A 19,147-nucleotide genomic window follows, 5' to 3' on the forward strand; every position below is an offset into this window, starting at 1 on the left:
TTTTTTTTACCCCCCACTATAAACTGACTAGAAGAGAAAAGCTTCAGTTTCTAGGCTCTGAAGTCAGAAAGGACAAAAAAAAAAAAACATTTTCCCACCACCTCCATGGCAGCTTTCTCTGCAGGCAGAGAGATGGTGAAGGGAGGGGAGGTGACAAGAGCAAGTGTTGGCTGAGCATTGACTTGGTACCCAGGACTAGGCTGGACACATTACTCACAGCCTCTTTAATTGGGTTTCATCTTCCTACTGACCCATTGTACAGATGGGAAAGCTGAGGTTCATCCAGGCTCCTCCTGGGTTGGCCTGTGCCCAGTCTGTGCACACAGGCACACACATGCTTGCCGGCACACACTCAAGTCCAGTGGGAGTCCAGTGACCTGGATTCTCAGTCCTCAGCCACCAACTTGCTGTGAGACTCAAGGAAGTCTAAGACTCGGAGGCCCCTTCCAGCCCTGGCATTTGGGGGTCTGCAGGTGCCCTCGCCAGGAAGCCTGGTACTTTAGCAACCCCAGGATAGCCTCTAATGCTCCTCCTCCTGGATCGCCCACAGGATGCCTGCCCTCTCACTGCCCTGAAGCCTTAGTCACACTGCGGGCCCGGGAGCAGCCAGAAGAGTCTTGGCCCCCCAAGTGCCTTCTGCTCTCCCCCACTACCCCTTCCACCCCCATCCATGCAAAGAGCACTAAGGTAGGGTTGGACCTGCTGGAAGGCTGCAGAGCCCAGGGCCGGGGCTCACTCGGGACAGAGTGCTGGTTCTACAGCTCACCTGCAGCACTTCCTAGGGATGAAGACAACCTCCCTGAGCTTGAGACGCACCTCCATGGGCCCAGCGATGGGGTCAGCCTCCCAGAGTTGTTAGCAGAATGGCACTAACAAAGTGCCTGGCACACAGTAAGTACTCTGTATACTGTAGTAGTCATGATGCTTAATGTTAATTACTTCCTGGATCGGGGCGGGGGGTGTCTTCGAGGCAGCCATATATGATTATGAAGCTCAAAGGCACAACCTGTGGGGCCACAGAGAGCAGAGACCTCACCAAGCTCCAACGGCCACAGCCGCAGGCCAGAAGGCAGGGATGCTCTGCAGTTCCAAGGCTCCCACTCGGCCCCAGGACTGCTGCCAGTGTGGGGGGTGGCCCCATACCTGATGGAACCAGTCTGACCACAGCCCCTGGAGGTGTGCCCTGCGTCTGAGGGGCCGGAGGGAGAAGGCACTCACCCAGCAGCTGGACGCCTCGAGTGAGGCCGTAGACATCCACCAGGGCCCACAGCGGGTCGGCCGTGCGGACCCCGTTGAAGAAGAGCATGGCGGCCGAGTCATTGATGCGGTAGAAGACACGGCCCTTCTTGTCCACCCAGAAGGCGATGATGTTGCCCTCATTGGCAAACTCCTCAGGCAGCGCCTTGGCCCAGAAGCCGCTCTGGGACACCAGGTCGGGGCAGGCGTACTTGGGCAGCGAGTCGGGGTGGATGCGGGACGGGTCCTTGCTGGTGAAGCCCAGCCGCAGCGCCCCACTCCAGCAGCACTGCTTCTTGGTGATCTGGGGGCAGGGGTGTGGCCTCAGACCCCCAGCCCAGCCTCCCCGCCCCGGCCATCAGCGAGCCCAAGGGAAAGGAACGGCACCCTTCTCTGCAGACCACCCCCAGGCAGACTCCCATGGGACGTAACCCTGCCCAGCTCACCCACAACTGGGGCTCCTCTCCTTCCCCCAGGAGCCCTCACCTCCTCCCCACCAACTACCCTTATCCTTCTCCCATCACCTCCCCATGGCCACTCCCCTTTCTATTTCCTTGTCACACAGGGAAGGTTAAGAAAAGGGTAAGGAGAGAGAGGAGAGATTAGGAAGAGCTGAAGTGGCAGCAGAGAGGAAAGAGAAGGGGCAAGGAGGGTGACGGCCATAAGCAGAAGTGGGGAAGTCCAGAGGCCCCAGGCAGTGCAGCCACAGGAGCAGGGAAAGACGCCCCACCTTCAGCCTGACTTGCTCATAGATGAGGACCGGGCGGTTACTGAAGGTGATGGCGTTGCAGAAGCTGGCCTGCCTCTTGACGGCCTTGTGGCTGAGGTCCATGAGGATCTGGGAGCCCTTGGTGTGGGGGTGGAAGAGCAGCGGCGTGGCCGGGAGCCCCCCGCCGGGCAGCACCGGCGGGCAGTGCTTCTGCTTGTGGTGGCATCGGTGAGAGGGGACAGGGCAGGGGCCCCCAGTGGAGTCTGCAAAGGAACGAGCCACAGCGTTAGAGAATCTGACAGTCCAAGAGCTGGACCAAGGTCCCCTAGGGAAGGGCAGAGGGCCGGGGTATAAGAGAAATCACCACTGCCCAGGACTTCCACCACCACCGCCCCTCACCACCACCGCCACCTCTTGCCACTATCCTTCTGATACCATCCACTGCATTTCCCACTCCACCACCTACCACTGTTTGTTATCCACCACCATCTGTGCCCACCCTTCACCTGTCACCTCTCACCACCACCATCTACTCCAACCCTCCACCCACCTCCCACCATCATCTCCCACCATCATATACTCCCACCCTTCACCTGTCACCTCTCACCACCACCAGCTACCCCCACCTACCCATCACCTCCCACCATTTACTCCCACCCTTCACCCATCACCTCTCACCACCACCAGCTACCTCCACCCTTTACCCATCACCTCCACCACCACCAGCTACCTCTACCCTTCACCCATCACTTCCCACCACCATCATCTACCCTCATGTGTCACCCACAACCACAAGTTAACATCTACTGCTCCTCATTGGAATTTATGACCATTTACTTTCAACCTCCACCATATGGTAAGCAATCATTTGCAACCAACATCTACCACCATTCACTGTCATTCACTCCCAACGCCATTTATTTTATTCAACAAATATTCATTATGTATCTGCTGAATGCCAAGCCCTGTCCTAGGCACTGAAGATAAGGCATGAAACATACATGGATTCTGTCCTCAAGATGCCAACAGTCCAAGGAGGGAGTTAAGACATGGACAGAAATTGCAATACAAATGGCAGACAGTGAGAAGCACAAAAGGATGTACAGATAAGTCACTTCCCAGGAAGGCTTCTTGGAGGAGAGGAGGAGGAGGAGAAGGCACTGGAGCTGAACTGACAAAGCTGGGCTGCAGTCAACACGTGACCATGGGGCTGCCATTGGAGACCAGGAAGGTGGGTGGGTGGGGCAGCCTCTGCAGGACCATGCCCATCTCTTCCCTCCTTCAGGGCCACCTCCCCCCACCCAGGCTGCCTTCCTGCTTTACACCACCCACGCCCACAACACCGTGGACACAGGCAGGCCTCTTCACCCAGGCTTCCAAGGAACTCGGAGCTGCCTCAAGCACCCCGGCCTGTGCTTCCTTCCATTAACAGAGCTGGGTTTGGAAGGTACCATACAAACATGTGAGGTTGGCACCCAGGAGACAGGGCAAAGAGAGGAAAGAACACGGGATGTGGTGCCAGGTAGCTCGTGTCTGTCACTAACTGGCACGTGACCCTGGGGAAGTCACTTTCCTCTCTGGCACAATGCCATGTGTTAGGTTGTGTCTGACTGTGTGACCCCATGGACTGCAGCCCTCCAGGCTCCTCTGTCCATAGCATTCTCCAGGCAAGAATACTGGAGTGGGTTACCATTTCCTCCTCCAGGGGATCTTCCTGATCCAGGGACTGAACCTAGGTCTCCCGCGTCTCCTGCATCACAGGTGGATTCTTTACCTGCTGAGCCATTGGGGAAGCTCCTTCGACACAATAAGTGGCCTCCACTCTGTGGCTCTGAGACACGTGTCAGCAGCCCTGGCAGCACTAATGCACAAGTCCTGGCAGCTGGGGGCTCGGGCAGGAGGGTCATTTCTTCCCCAAGACCTGTGTCTCATCCATCAGGAAGGACAGCTCCTGCCTGTCGTCTTGAGAAGAGGCACAGGGGATGCGGAAGATGGGGGTGACATAATGTGACCAAGGCCTTCCAGGATGTTTCAAAATTGGTCCCTCTAAGGCAGGAATTTAATAATAAAGTTTGGTTATCCAAGAGGCCTTCCCCTCCCTAAAGGGAAAGGAGGGGTTTCCAGGAAGGGGATGGAATGAGGTGGGAGAGAAGGAGGGAAGAGTCCCAGGAGGCGGAAAGGCCCAGACTTTGGTCCAGTGTTTGCTCTGGTTTGCATCACTTTGCATCTTTGCTTCCCCCTTTCTCCTTCCCAGAGGGCCCCAAACACCAGGATCCACCGTCCAGAACCAGCCAGATACCCTGAACATCAGCCTCCTAGCTTCTATGGTGTAGCTTCCTGCATGCCAGGCCCACGAGGTGGGCACCTTACAAGGCGGGGCTCACCTTGCTCTAAGGAATCCAGAACGGTGCTCAAGGGCTTAGAAAGCCACCAAGTGGTGAAAGCTGGAATTACTCAGAGGAGACCCTGCCCGTCTGAGAAGGCCCCCAGAAAAGCTGAGTGACCCTTGAAGAGGGTAGAGCAAGGTAGGTCATTCCACAGAAAGGGACAGTTGAGGTGAGAGCAAAGGGTGGCACTTAATACAGTTGCCCCATCTAGAAGAGGTACCCCCTGGGCTCAGTCCAGCCTCAGACACAGCTTGACTCTTGCTTTCAAAAAAACTGCTGGTGAAAAGTAACATCACACACCGTTCAGGGCTGTATACATAGGCAGAAATGAAAACATAAAAAAAAGAAATACCTGCTGGGTGAATGGTAACAAATGTAGTCCATCTATAAACAGAATACTACTCAGCAGTGAAAAAAGAATGAACTACTGATAGGAGCCTCAACATGGATGAATTACAAAATCATCACACTGAGTGAAGCCGGTTTTTTTTTCAAATTTGGATATAGACCATGGAGCAATGGCAGGGCCTCCACTCCTTTCAAAACTCTTCCTCCACTCCTCCCACCCTCCCCCACAGGGTACTAAGTCTTCAAAACACAAACTAAGCTAGAGTGATAACAAGCAGATTGGCGGGTGCATGCGGAAGGTGGGAGGAGGGGGAAACACCAAGGAATGCAAGGGGATACTTGGGGTGACAGCGACAGGTGTGTTCACCCTCTTGTTGTGGAAACGGTTCCAGGGGTGTGTGCATGTGTCAAAACGTACCCAGTCATATACTTTAATCCCCCCTGGTCTAGTGTGTATCAACTAAGTTTCAACAGAGCAGTTTTTAAAGATGCCCAGCCCAGCAGCTGCTGAGAATCTCTTCTATGAGGTCCCCGCTACGGCCTCCACTCAGAATCCATGGACCAACGGCAGGGCCTCAACTTCCTTCAAGACACTCCCCACGTATCCTAGTTGGGATCCTGGGGCCCTGGGTAAAGATCTAGGAAACATTGGCTCAGAGAAAAGACAATGAGGACTCCCAGGGACTGAACACCCAGGCCCTTGAAAGGGCCATTCCCAGGGCCTCCCATCCACAGGGAGGGCAGTGGGTGGGCGAGGGCAGCCCAGGGCCAGCCTCCCTAGCTGACAGCTGAGCAGATGGAGAATGGGGAGACCCTGGTCCCTGGGGGCACAGTGTGCATCCAGACATGTGACCTCAAAAAAGCACACACACATCTGTGAGCATATGAGGGTAACCCAGACCCTAGGAGACTTAGGAAGGAGAGAGACTTTTCTCTCTCCCCACGCACACATTTATACATGACTACTCATGTACACATGGATGTGCGAGACAGTACACATGTCTTCTGCACATGGGCCATCCATCTAATAATAATAGCAGTCATTCATCACATGCTAACACGTGCTAGGCTCTGAACTGCGAGTTTCACACATACTTAACTGGTTTCACCCTCACAGCAAAATGATGAGGTAGGAGAGACAGTACAAGCCCATTTTCCTGATGAGGAATCAGCCTCTGAGGGATTGAGCGGTTTGCCCAAAGTCATAAAGCCAGCAGGATGGGGTTCTTGGAGCCAAACTCAGACAATCTGACTGCAGGGCCCAGGTCTTACTACTCGGCATTTACAGCCAAGAAAGCAAGGGTTTGAATACATTTTTTTTAATGCACTTTAAAATATGGTCACGACTGATGAAACCTGAAAAAATATTCACCTGGGTCAAACCTAAAATGATCTCATGTGGCACACAGGGGGATACCTGGCCTTCTATTATCTTGCCTCTTCTGCAGTACATGTGTGCACGCCACCAGAACACAGAGACGCAAACCGTTTCCATACGTGGCCCTCATCCATCACTGCTAGGATGCAAAATGGAACAGCCAGTGTGGAAGATGGCTTGGCAGTTCCTTATGAGTTAAACGCCGATCATATAACCCAGCAATCGCATTCACAGGCACTTACCCAAGAGAAATGAAACATCTGCACAGTGACCTGTACACAAATGTACCGCAGCTTTATTCATAATAACCCCATGCTGGTAATAGCTTAAATGCCCTCCAACTGGTGAATGGATAAATCAAACATGGTACACCCACACAATCAATACAACTCTGCAATAAAAAGGAACAGCACTATGATACAACAAGCAGGAACAAAGGGATCCCCTGGAGAAGGAAATGGCAACCCACTCCAGCATTCTTGCCTGGAGGATTCCACAGACAGAGGAGCCTGGCAGGCTACAGTCCAAAGGGTCCCAAAGAGTTAAGACGCGGCTGAGCAACTCACACTTTCACTTTCACAGCTTTGACGCCAAGGGCCACAGGGGCAGCTGAGGGCAGGGCTTCTCCCCAGTGCATTTCGACATACAGTATGACCCCTTAAAACCCCCATTCCATGGATGAGCTGCCAATCAGACTGGTTAATCAACTTGTTTGAAGTCACACAGCAATAAAGTGGCAGAGCTGGGACATGAACCCCAATCTCCCAATGTCATGTTTGGGGTCCTTTACCCTACTCAGTGGCTGACACTAGAGATCACTTTCCCCGTGAGCCCAAGATGGCAGGCGTAGTGCTGAAAGGCTGTGTGGAGGAAGTGTTGGTCAGGTCCAGTCAGGGGAGCAGCCACAGCAAAAGGTGTGAAGATGCCAGGAGGCCTATGAGCTGCACAACTGCTCCCCCAGTGACCAGTGGTCCTGGGTGGAGCCCCAGTCTCGCCATCTGCTCCCAGGCAGGCTCCCCTTCGTGACAGGTTTACAAGCTTCTAGGGAGTCATAGTGGGAGCACCCCCTCAGGCCAAGCTGGTGCTGACACAATGGAAACTCTGCCCGCCCCACCCCAGCCCATTCCTCCTGGGCATTTATGAGCTGCCAGAAACAAGCCTGGCCAGCCCTCTGGGTGACCCTCGGTCAGCTCCAGACCACATTCCTGCCTCTTGGTGGGCTCCAAGCCGGGGATGCCCAGACCCAGTGTAGTCTCCGGAGTGACCTCCCCACTGCCCCCACCCATACCCTGCCCCAGGACCATCCTGGCAGAGCCCTGGGTACCTAGGCTGCACTGAGCTGGGCTGCCAAGGAGAAACCGGGAGGAGAGGTTGAATGTTGGCTCAATACTTATGACAGTAACCAACCTCTGTGTGTGTGGCTTAACAGGCAGTGTCTTCATGACACTCCCAATGACACAGGTCCTCAGAAGTGAAGCTATTCACCAAGGTCACCCAGCTGGAGTGAAGAGCCCAAATCCGAACCCAGGCCTGCTGCCTCCAAACCCAGCTCTGAGACCTCATTTTTCTCATCTGTAAAATGGTGACCACAGCAGACCTCCATGGCATTCTTACAAGAATTAAAGAGATGCTATATTTACCAGCAATCCCACTCCAGGGCATATATCCAGAGCAAACCATAATTCGAAAAGATACATGTACCCCAAGGTTCATTACAGCACTTTTTACAATATCCAAGACATGGACATAACCTAAATGTCCATCAACAGATGAATAGATAAAGATGTGGCACATATATACAATGGAATATTACTTAGCCATAAAAAAGAAGGAAATAATGTCATTTGCAGCAACACGGGTGGACCTAGAGATTATTACACTAAGTGAGGTAGGTCAGACAGAGACATACAAATAACATATGATATCACTTACCTGTGGAGTCCAATTTTTAAAAGTATACAAATGAACTTAGCAAAAAATTAATCTGGAAAAAAATTCATTACAAAAAAAAATGAATTTACAAAACACAAACAGATTCACAGACTTAGAAAATGTACTTAAGGTTTCCAGGGTAGAAGGATGGGGAGAAGGGATGTTAGGGAGTTTGGGATAGAAAGGTACACACTGCTACATTTTAAAATGGATAACTAACAAGGTCCTACTGTATAGCACAGGGAAGTCTGCTCAGTGTTACATGGCAGCCTGAATGGGAGGGGAGTTTGGAGGAGAATGGACACATGTATATGTATAATGGACACATGTATACGTATAATGGACACATGTATACGTATAATGGATACATGTATACGTATAATGGACACATGTATATGTATACTGGACACATGTATACGTATAATGGACACGTATACATATAATGGACACATGTATACGTATACTGGACACATGTATACGTATAATGGACACATGTATATGTATAATGGACACATGTATATGTATGCCTGAGTTCCTCTGCTGTGCGCTTGAAACAATCACAACGTTCTAAGTCAACTATATTGCAATACAATTTTTTTAATTAAAAAACAAAACCCAGTAAGTAGTTGCTATAATAATAATTCTATTATTACTAATAATGGTTGTAAATAAAAGTGTGAAAGTGAAAGTGTTAAGTCGCTCAGTCGTGTCCGACTCTTTGCAACCCCGTGGACTGTAGCCCACCAGGCTCCTCTGTCCATGGAATTCTCCAGGCAAGAATACTGGAGTAGATTGCCGTGCCCTCCTCCAGGGGATCTGACCAACTCAGAGATCAAACCTGGGTCTCCTTGCATTGCGGGCAGATTCGTTACGGTCTGAGCCACCAGGGAAGCCCACAGTTGTAGATAATTATATTATTGTTTCAATTAACATCAATCTGTGCTCTCCTACACCTCTGGTCAAGCTATTTCCCCCTCCCTGCATATCTTCTCTCCCTGCCTCACCCATGCCTCTCCAAATCCCACCCATCTTTCAAGGCCCAGGTGGATCCTACTATGTTTAAGACAGCCTCATCCTGAACCTGCGGACCTGAATACCAGTGCTGGCATGATCATTTACATCACTAATGAGGGAGGCTTGTCTCACTTTCTGGACAGTATGGAACAGGGCAAAGAGCAGGAGCCCTGGAAGCAGGAGGTCCTGGGTTCAACCCTGACCATGCCACAGATTTGCTGTGTGACTTTGGGCAAGTTGCTTCATCCCTCTGGACCTTAATTGCTTTCTCTGTAAAACAGAGTCATCATAGCTGCCCTGCCCACCTCTCCAGGCCATTGTAAGAACCCAGTGACTTCATGGATGTAAAAGAAATTTTCAAACTTTAACACCTGATCCCAACATAAGGTCTTATTGTTTCTTATAAAAGCAACAACCACAACCATAAGAAATGATCAGTTCACTTCAGACCAGTTGGAGGCCAGACACTTCTGTTTTCATTTACCCCAAACACCGTAAACCCAGATTGCAGAGTGGTCCTAGATTGGGCTAGTTTACACACAGTCACTGAATAGGGATTCCTCTTTGGGGGAGACTCAGAGGAAGCCAGAGAGCAGGTGGGGAGGGGCTTCAAGTGAGAGAGATGATTATAAAACTGGCCAGATGTGAACTTCTCTGGGTTCCCTCCAGGGGCCCACCTCCCTCACCTGCTTCTAGCCTCAAGGCCTGGCCCAAGCCTATTTCTCTTCTGGAAACCATCCCTTCCTCCTTCCCACCTATAAACCTGAATTTCTCTCACTCATCCTTCAGACCTTGATTTTAAAGCCCACCTTCTCCTGGAAGTCTCTCTCATTCCCAAACCAGGTCCAGGGGTCCCCTATGTCCCTAACAGACCTTCCATCACCCAAGCAGCCTTTGTCAAATCTGGATCCTCCACAGAATTTAGCCCAAATGCCTTGAGGCACCCATTGTAGGCAATGCATGGACTTGTCTTCCTCACACCCAGAATGGTTCTGGGCATGTGAGAAAAGAGTCACTCAGACCATTTTCTGTGTTCTGCGGCTCTCTGGCTAGGAAAGGCTATGGGATTATTTATGTGTCTCCCTGATGGACCGTGAGCCTTCTGAGGGCAGAGACCATTGTCTTTTTTACTGCTGTTTCCCCAGCGCCTAGCTCAGCACACAAAGTAGGTACTCAATAAAAGCACTGAATGAGCTGCCCCTGTTCACTTCTTCAGTCCATTGAAAACTTGCTAATGATCAAGCAGCACCCACTTGGTGCCTTGCTTTTTCTGGTGCCCAGTGGATAAATCAGAGAAAGTGAGGACTAAAGGCACAGCTTCCTTCCTTGCCCAGAACCAGAATCCTGCACTCCATGCCTGACTACAGTCCAGGCTGCTCCAGAACCTTCCAGCACTCCTCACCTGCCTACAGGAAGAAGGAGAAAAATTGCAAGGGTTGATTTGTTTTCTTCTGTGTCAGGAACTGACACAAGATGCCTTTCCTGTACAGCCTCATCCCACTCTGCCAAGCCCTGACAGTTAGGGATCTGTGGGAAGCAGCCTTGAAGATGTCCCCAGTGATCCCTACCTCCACCTCCTGGCCATCCCTTTGTAATTCTGTAAGCCCCTTCGTAACCCTCTCCCCTAGGGTGTGGAGTGGACCTAGCAACTAGCTTCCAACAAACTGAATACAGCTGAAGTGATGGGATGGGACTCCCAAGGCTGGGTTGTAAAAAGCCCTTGCTGCTACTGCTGCTAAGTCGTATCAGTCGTGTCCGACTCTGTGCAACCCCATAGATGGCAGCCCAACAGGCTCCTCTGTCCCTGGGATTCTCCAGGCAAGAATACTGAAGTGGGTTGCCATCTCCTTCTCCAATGCACGAAAGTGAAAAGTGAAAGTGAAGTTGCTCAGTCGTGTCCGACTCTTAGCAACCCCATGGACTGCAGCCCACCAGGCTCCTCCGTCCATGGAATTTCCTGGGCAAGAGTACTGGAGTGGGTTGCCATTGCTTTCTCCAGGGTAGACAGCTAGTCACCAGCAAAGTGGGCTTCAAACCCAGGCCTCAGATCCATCTGCCTTTGGAAACACTAGAATGATTTTTAGAATTTATACTAACCATATGTGCTTGTTTTACAGGCCACCCCCACATACATACGCTGAGGGTCCCCAGGATGAGAAATGCAGGCCAGCATTAGACTCCATCTTTTTTCCTTGCCTCTCAGGTTGCTCCCTCTGGGAAAAGTAGCCTCAGTGTAAGGTGGCCCTGTGGACACGCCCACATTGGAGGGACTGGGGACCACCAATCACCAAGTAAGTAAGCTTAGATGGGGCTCCCCCTCAAGCCTTCAGATGAGCCTGCAGCCCCAGCCAGCAACTTGATTTTAACTTCAAGAAGGACATTAAACTGGAGGCCTTAGCTACAGTGTCAAGATTTCTGACCCACAGAAAATGTGAGATAATTAAATGTGTGTTTGTTGTTTTACTGGTGAAGGAAATGGCAATCCACTTCAATATTCTTGCCTAGAAAATCCCATGGACAGAGGAGTCTTGTGGGCTACAGTCCATGGGGTCACAAAGAGTTGGACATGACTGAGTGACTGAGCATGCACATTGCTGTTTTAAGCCACTAACTTTCAGAGTAATTTGTTATGCATCAATACAGATCACTTAGTTCCATGGTACAGATGAGGAGACAGAGGCTCTGAGAGGCAGTAATTTGCCCAGGGTCACACAGTAAGCAGTGAAGCTGGGCTCTGACTTGCAGACCTGTCCGGCTGTGCAGTCATCCTCACTGGGCTGCAGCTAGCTAGCCAGCCAGCATGCTCGGTCCACTCTGCCCAGTGTGAACCCTCCACTCCACCCTGGTCAGTTTCTCCATGATCTCTGCAGCCCCCATGCACACCCTTTGTTGTGTAGGGTTAAGGGACATGTTAGCACCTGACCATCTGACCCATAGAGCTTGGCCATGGGCAGAGCAGGTCCTGCTGCTCCCTGGAACACCAAATGGATCCAGTGACCAGGTGGGCAAAAGAGAGTGGCAGGGAGTGGGCGTGGGCAGGATGGGCACCCTCACAACCAAGCTAATGTCCATACAGAGCCTCCTGCTCTCATTCACTCCACGGCATCCCAGTCCCTGATGTTTCCAGCAGCCAGATGTACATACAGATGTGTCTCCCAATACCGGCACTGCAGGGAGGGAACCAGCCCTCCTCCTCCCCCTCCTCACCCCAAGATTCCAGAAGGGGATTCCAGATGATAACCTTTCTGAGCCCCTGTCTTCACAGTGACCCCACAAAGTGCCCCAAGCCAGGTCGGAGAGAATGAGGGGACGCATGGCTTAGTCCATGTGCCACACAGACCATCGCCCCCAGCTGTCCTCTGTATGCACATGTGTGCATATACTCACAGCAGGTGTGTGCCTAACGGGGACAGCGTCCAGGTGACACATTGTGCCAGGGGCCTGCCAAGGCTGCAGGAGGTAGAGATGCAGTCTTGGTCTTTATAGGCAGCCGGGGTGTATGGTGTGTGTATGTGTGAGTGTACACTTTTGAGCGCACACAGGCCTGGAGGAGCCTCTGTGGAGACCCTCACATGCATGTACACTGTGCTGGCTGTGCCCCAGGTGGGCTGCCCTTTATGTCTGCTAGCTCACTTACTCTTTCCACAACCCTTCCAGGTAACCCTTACCACCCCCACCCACTGGGACTCAGACAAATAAAGGCACTGACCCAGAGTCACACAGCCAGTAAGAGCAGGACAGGATTCAAACTCTCACCAGGAACAGCCGTCTCACCCCCTCCCCAGCCCTGCCTGGCCTGTCGCCCAGCTCAGGGCTCACATCTTCCCTCCTATCTGCTCCCCCAGACCACCTGCCCCACCTCTGTTGATGTGGTCCAGCAGCCAGGGCCCGAACCCCACATTCTTCCTCCTTCCTCATTGGTCAAGCATCTGTGGGGTTCCAAATACTGGGCTGGGTGAAGAGAACAGATAGGGACTAGCCTAATTCCTCACACCCACAGGCATAAGTGGGGTGAGTGTGTGTGTCACCTGTGTTCACAGACACACCTGCCAGGCTCTGGGGGGCTCACCTTGGCCTAAAAGCCTCCAGAGCTGCTGCCGGCAGACAGGCGGCTCTTTCCATGCTAATCCCGGATCGCCTAAGTCCCTGCGATGGCCTCTCCCCTGCTGCCGGAGTGAGAATTAAGGAACCATGGAGGGGAAGCGGGGAGTTAGCCGCGGAAGGGACAAGGTCTGGATTCCCTCTGAGCGGCCAGCTATGTGACCTCAGTCAGCCATTTCCCTTTCTGAGCCACAGCATCCCCTTTTGTAAAGGGACAGTGAGAGCCAATCTCTCAGGCCCCTGCACCCCAGCATCTGGAGTTTGTTGGTCCAGAGACCAACCTGAGGGTGACATGTGTGTCTGGGTGCACATGTGTGTGTCTTCCGCACATCAGCCCCTCAGCAACCGGTCCATCCTTTGCCCTGGGTCACAGCGGGGTGGGGAGCGCTGAAGAAAGTGAAGGAGGCAGGAGGGAAGAGGAGGAGAGGGTGGGAAGGAGAAGGACGGGGAGCCTCTGTGCTCTCCCCCACCCCATCCTGCCCTCAAGACAGGGAGCAGCTCTGGAAATCTGCCTCATGAAAGAGATCAAGCATGTAACTGCCGAAACCATTTTCCAAATGAGAATTAATCTCTCCCAAGGGTCCCCTGCCAGGCTGATCCCAGAGGAGCCCGACTCCTCACCACCAGCCCGATCACACACACACACGCGGGCACGCGCATACACACACATACACACGACTTGTGCAGAAACACTGACCTCTACCAAATAACAGACTTTCACAAATGTGGCTGCTCACACACGGACACCCAGAGACAAAATGTTCGGCCTCTTAAATATGACACAGGTGGGTACACGTTATGCAGGCACACACATACGGAGGTCTAAAACTCAGGTACAATAAGCCGACACCAGAAACACCAACCACCAGGACGCGTCCACAAGCATACCACTAGGAAAACCCCACACAGCCCCTCACCTCGCACTGTAACCCAGCAACCCAGAGTCTTCAGCCCCAACCAAACCAAGCCCCAGGCACCCAATCAGGAACGAAGGACCTTGTGCTCCAGAGTCAGGTTGCAGGGCTGACAGCACCCCTAGGAAGGAGCAAGCCCCTGGCATCTCCCACTTCCCCCAACTCACCTCCCAAAAGAGGGTGAAACCAGAGCCACCGGGGCAGCCAAGGTCCAGGCGTGGGGACCCGTGGGTACAGACACTCATGCAGGGTCCTGGCTAAGGGGCTCTGTGGGCACAGGCAAACACTTACACTCCACGCCCCCAAACTCCCCCCACCTATTCGTGTTGATGGCAGGCTGGGGGCGGAGCTGGGGTCCACTCACGGGGGCCCAGGCTGAGGAGAGTGGTCCAGGTGAGGGGCTGGCGGCCAAGGCCCTCATCCAATGGTCCGACTCGTGGAGTCTCAGCGCACCCCTGCCAAGCTATCCCCATTCCCCGAAAGAGAGGGAGGAACAGGACATACCCCCAGAACGCCTCCCCAGGCCCGTTAGGCCTTCCCTGGGTCCAGCCCTTATTCACATTGTCCCCTGCGGTCCTCACGATACTCCTGTGAGGAGGCTGCTGTCACTAGCTCCACTGACAGATGAGAAAACCAAGGCTCGAGGGGACGCTTGCCCTTGCTGCCACCGTGTCTGTCTCCTCCAGAGCAGGAGTTCTTGATGGCCATACACCATCTCGGGTACTCTTGGGGTCCCGCTCCCCTCTGAACCCCGGGCTCCCAGGCAGCTGAAGATAGCACGCTGTGTCCTGAGCCTGTTCTGAGGGCCTCTTCGTCCTTCCCAGGCCACGGGCCTGCCCAAGTCTGACTCCAGTGGAAAATGCCAGTCGGCTCCAGACCCTATGCCAGCAGGCCCCACTGGGGCCAACAAGCCCAAGAGGAGCCCCCGCCCCACAGACGGGCAGGGCCAGGCTCAGGTCAGGCCAATCCAAGTCTCAGGCCAAGGCCCAGGCCACTGGCACTGCCTCTGGCCGGCTCCGGATTATGTGTCTTCCAGGGCCTTCCATCTGTCACTTAGCCCTCTGGGCCCAGGACAAAATTCATTTCCTTTTAAGAGAGCCAATGATTTGCTTTTCCCACGTTTCCTTCCCTGCCTTTTTCTTTTTTTAATTAGAAATTACTCTGTCAAAGTCCAGGGCCCGGAAAGGGGAAGTCACCTGGTCACCAGTCCTGGCCACGGCTTCCCACTCGCTCCTGCCACCACCCTCCTTCCATCCCAGGTGCTTCCCCGTTCCTCGGTGCCCACTGAACCCAGCAGATGGAGGCAGCCCCACCTCCTAACGCCCTGCCTGAGGAGGGTGGAGGCACACAGAGGGGAGTGTAGCAGGGACTCCCCAAGGTCAGCCCACACTGTTCTGGCACCAGCCAGTCTGCACAGGAACCCCAACTCCTGGGGCCCAGCGATGACAAAACAAGTCCCTGGGAAGACTTCCCCTTCTGGGTCTGGCGCCACATCGGCCATGTTCCTCCCAAGACCACAGCCCTGGAGCCAAGCAGACGAGGAGACAGGAGTAGGGGCAGGCAGCAGCCACCTAGCAGTCCTCTCTCCCACCCCTTCACCTGCCAGCCTCCCGGTCTGCCTGAGGTCTAGGTGAGCACGGACGTGAACTCCAGGAATCAGAAGTTCATTGACCTCCCCGGAAGAGCACACGCTTTCAGAACTGAGATCAGGCAGTGTGGGGGTGTCACTTGCACACCCCTGTGTGCTTAGGCACAAGTCAGCACAGGTACACACGCACAGACACCTCCGATGGGCACAGACATGCACACACGTGTGTACCCACATATCTCTCCATGGCTCCGTCATGGAGCACAGCACTGACCTCCATGGCCCATATCCCAGGACCCACAAACAGATCCCCCCAGCTGTCTAACTGAGGGTTGCCTCGGGTCTAGGAGAGGGACCTATGGACCCCGGACCTCGCATCCCACCTGGCGCTGATCAGCACCTTGGGGAGGTAAGAGGATGAGGAGACTTTGTGGGGAGACTCAGCTGCCTGACCGACTGCCGGGGAAAGACCCCTCTTCCTGCTTTGCCCAACCTCCTGTTTCCATCCCCTCTGCCCCAGTGCCTGTCACTCAAAGGCACCCCCTTCCAAGGTTCCAGAGCCTCCCCAAGAGGCAAGGGGATGGCCATGCCCTCAGCCCAGTGCCTCTTGGTCCCAGCCTCCCCAAGCGGTCCCCAGGCTGGGGATGGACAGACCCTCAGGTGTCAGCCAGGGCCTTACCGTGGAGGGTGCTCCGGGTGATCTGTCCCCCCATCGCGGGCAGCGGGGAACACGGCCACCTCCGTTTGGCCGGCTGGCCTCGTCACTGAGCCGCCCTGGCAGCCAGCTCCCCTCCCCCTGCCCCCCCGCCTCCTCCTCCGTGGCCAGCAGCAGCCGGCATGGCAGGGCCGAGCCCGCCCCTTCTGCACCCCCCAGCACACGGCGCCCTGCCCGCAAGACGGGCCACACACGCACGCACGCCCCTCTGGCCCCGCTCAGAGCCGCCTCCTAGCTCCCACCCACTCCCAGAGCCTCCCCCACCTCCCCGCACTGGTACAGGCGATGGGATCTGTCATGTTTATTTACATAAGGAGGAGGAGACTAGAGGCTTCCTGAAATAGCCGAGCTCCAGAAAGCGCTGGAGATGCCCCAGCCAGAGCGCATACACACACACACAGACACACACACACGCACTCATGTACGCACGCACACATGCACATTCCCCATCACAGACACACACACACATACACAACCTCGCCATTCACCTAGGCTACAGACATCCACGCGTGTTATGCACCTACTTCCATGCAGACACTGGGAAAACGATGGGATACTGTGGTGAGCAAGACAGACCTGGTCTCTCCTTCAAGGGGCTTACAATCTCACTCATGCAGCTTAATAACAAAGAGCTGACATCCTCCTAGCCTCTTCCAAGTGCTCCACGCATATTCACCCCTTTGGTCCTCACAGGCTGAACGATAAGCTCAGTACATGGTTATTGTCAATAGGTACCATCATTATTGCTGAGAAATGAGATGAGAGAACAGAGGCACAAAGAGGCTACCTGCCCAGAAGGTGACAGGGCCAGGAGGCAAACCCAGGCAGCCTTGCGGGGCTGGGGGGACTGGGGGTTAGATTCCTTTACCCCCACACCAAACCTTCACTCTCATCACAAACACACAACACACACACCAGCATATACACACCACACTACCTGCTATACCACATCACAGGTATATGCACAAACACAGGCTCACAAGCACTTGAAAGCACTCACCACTGTGCACATTTAGTCACCTCCTGCTCACCAGGACACACCCCTGTACAGACACACCTCGTAGGGTACACACACGGCAGATCCTCACTTCCACAGACTGCGAAGCCTCTGAAGAAATCCTGACGTGCAGAACCCTGTACCTTGGGGGACAGAAGGGGGCCGAGAGGGCAGAGGGTGGTGGGAGGGCAGGCCCTCCAGCCCTGGGCAAGCATGCTGGGACCCCAAGGCATCATCAAGAGACCAGCCACTAAGTGTGTAGCAAGCAGTGCCTGTGTGATCTGATTTCTATTCCAGGTGGCATAAGTTTCTGTTATGTCCATTTTACAGAAGAGAAAGTGGAGGTTCTGAAATGCTCAGGTTACCGAGCAGGTCAGGGGCAGGGGCAGGATTCAAGCAATCTCCCAGCCATCACCATCGGAGTCTCTCCCAGGAGAACAGGACTACCCCCTTCTCCCAGGCCCTGGCTTGGCCCCAGCTCCTGTCTCCAGGCCTAGGGATGTGGGCTCCCAGAGATAGATCTGAGTGGGGAGGGAAGGCTAGGGGGCAGAGGGGTGGGGCTAGGAAAGGAGCCACGGGAAAGGTGTCAGATGGAACTCAGAGGCCCAGGCACTGTAAGGGGCTGGTCTGGGCATCCTGCCCTCACCTCAGGACCCCGCTACTGAGTGGGGGGATCTCCTGAGTGGGCCTGGGGGAGGGGCAGTGAGGGGGGAGGGGCATCCGGTATGGACCTAGGGTCACCAAGCCAGAGGGCTGGGCAAGCCCATAAGCACACAGTGTCACAGCCCCCCAAACCAGAGGCTGGCCTGAGGCTCCTCCCTGGGAGAAGCTGTGACACCTGATTCTACACGGGGTGCTTCCTTTCTCCGGGCACATGCTTGGCTCTATGTGGCCACACACATGCATACACACTCCGTGACACATGTACACACAGTTCCTCTGGAAGGATAAGTCAAAATCTGATCAAGAGGAAACAACTTAAAGACTTCTCCGGGGTAAATAATTACAGAAATAGCAAACACAAGGCCTCAATGTATGCAGGCAGTCCTAAGCACATGACACCTATTAACCTGTTCACTTCTCCCACAACCCTGAGAGATCAACTGCATTCTCATGCCCATTTTACAGATGAGGAAACTGAGGCAAAGAGGCTGCTCTGGAGGCTGTTCCTACAAAGCAGAAGTCAACCCCCTTCAAACCACCTGCCTTTAAAAGCACCAGTTGATAAGCCTTTCCTCACCAAACCTTCCCACTTGGGGCAGCCTGATCACCCACCATCACCCAGCACTGGAAATCCCTCTTCTGGAAGCCCCACTAGGGCCCCCACTGCAGACAGAGTCCCCCTTCTTGGACCTTGTCTCTCCTTTGAGCCTGAGTTATGCCTCTCCCAATCTGCTGTCTTACTCCACCCTACACAGGTACAGTCATGGCCTTGTCTGCTTGTCCTGGCTTCCTGCATGCATTTCAGCAATTCAACATGACTAACACTTATTATGGAGAAGGCAATGGCACCCCACTCCAGTACGCTTGCCTGGAAAATCCCATGGACAGAGGAGCCTGGTAGGCTGCAGTCCATGGGGTCGCCAGAGTCAGACATGACTGAGCGACTTCACTTTCACTTTTCACTTTCATGCATTGGAGAAGGAAATGGCAACCCACTCCAGTGTTCTTGCCTGGAGAATCCCAGGGATGGGGGAGCCTGGTGGGCTGCCGTCTATGGGGTCGCACAGAGTCGGACACAACTGAAGTGACTTAACAGCAACGCTTATTAAGCATCTACGGCATGCCAGACTCTAAGCTGTGCACTGGGGATGCCACAGTGATCGAC

General features: G+C 53.8%; 1 protein-coding gene across 2 annotated transcripts in view; it reads right to left on the reverse strand.

The window, feature by feature from the left end:
* The window catches only part of NEURL1 (neuralized E3 ubiquitin protein ligase 1), a 74,472-nt gene that overhangs the window by 16,703 nt on the left and 38,622 nt on the right, over window positions 1-19,147 (reverse strand). Inside the window, exons 1-3 of one of the 2 annotated variants that reach the window (XM_027529524.1) lie at window positions 16,287-16,522; window positions 1,967-2,208; window positions 1,219-1,540 (exon numbers count right to left, since the gene is read on the reverse strand). In XM_027529524.1, coding sequence (XP_027385325.1) covers window positions 1,219-1,540; window positions 1,967-2,208; window positions 16,287-16,320 — 598 coding nt within the window. In that variant the 5' untranslated portion in view covers window positions 16,321-16,522. Of the gene's footprint in view, window positions 1-1,218; window positions 1,541-1,966; window positions 2,209-16,286; window positions 16,523-19,147 lie in introns of those variants that run through there. The other variant, XM_027529523.1, reaches the window with a different exon arrangement.

Source organism: Bos indicus x Bos taurus, chromosome 26, assembly GCF_003369695.1.
Source record: "Bos indicus x Bos taurus breed Angus x Brahman F1 hybrid chromosome 26, Bos_hybrid_MaternalHap_v2.0, whole genome shotgun sequence".
In the NCBI taxonomy this organism is placed as follows: domain Eukaryota; kingdom Metazoa; phylum Chordata; class Mammalia; order Artiodactyla; family Bovidae; genus Bos; species Bos indicus x Bos taurus.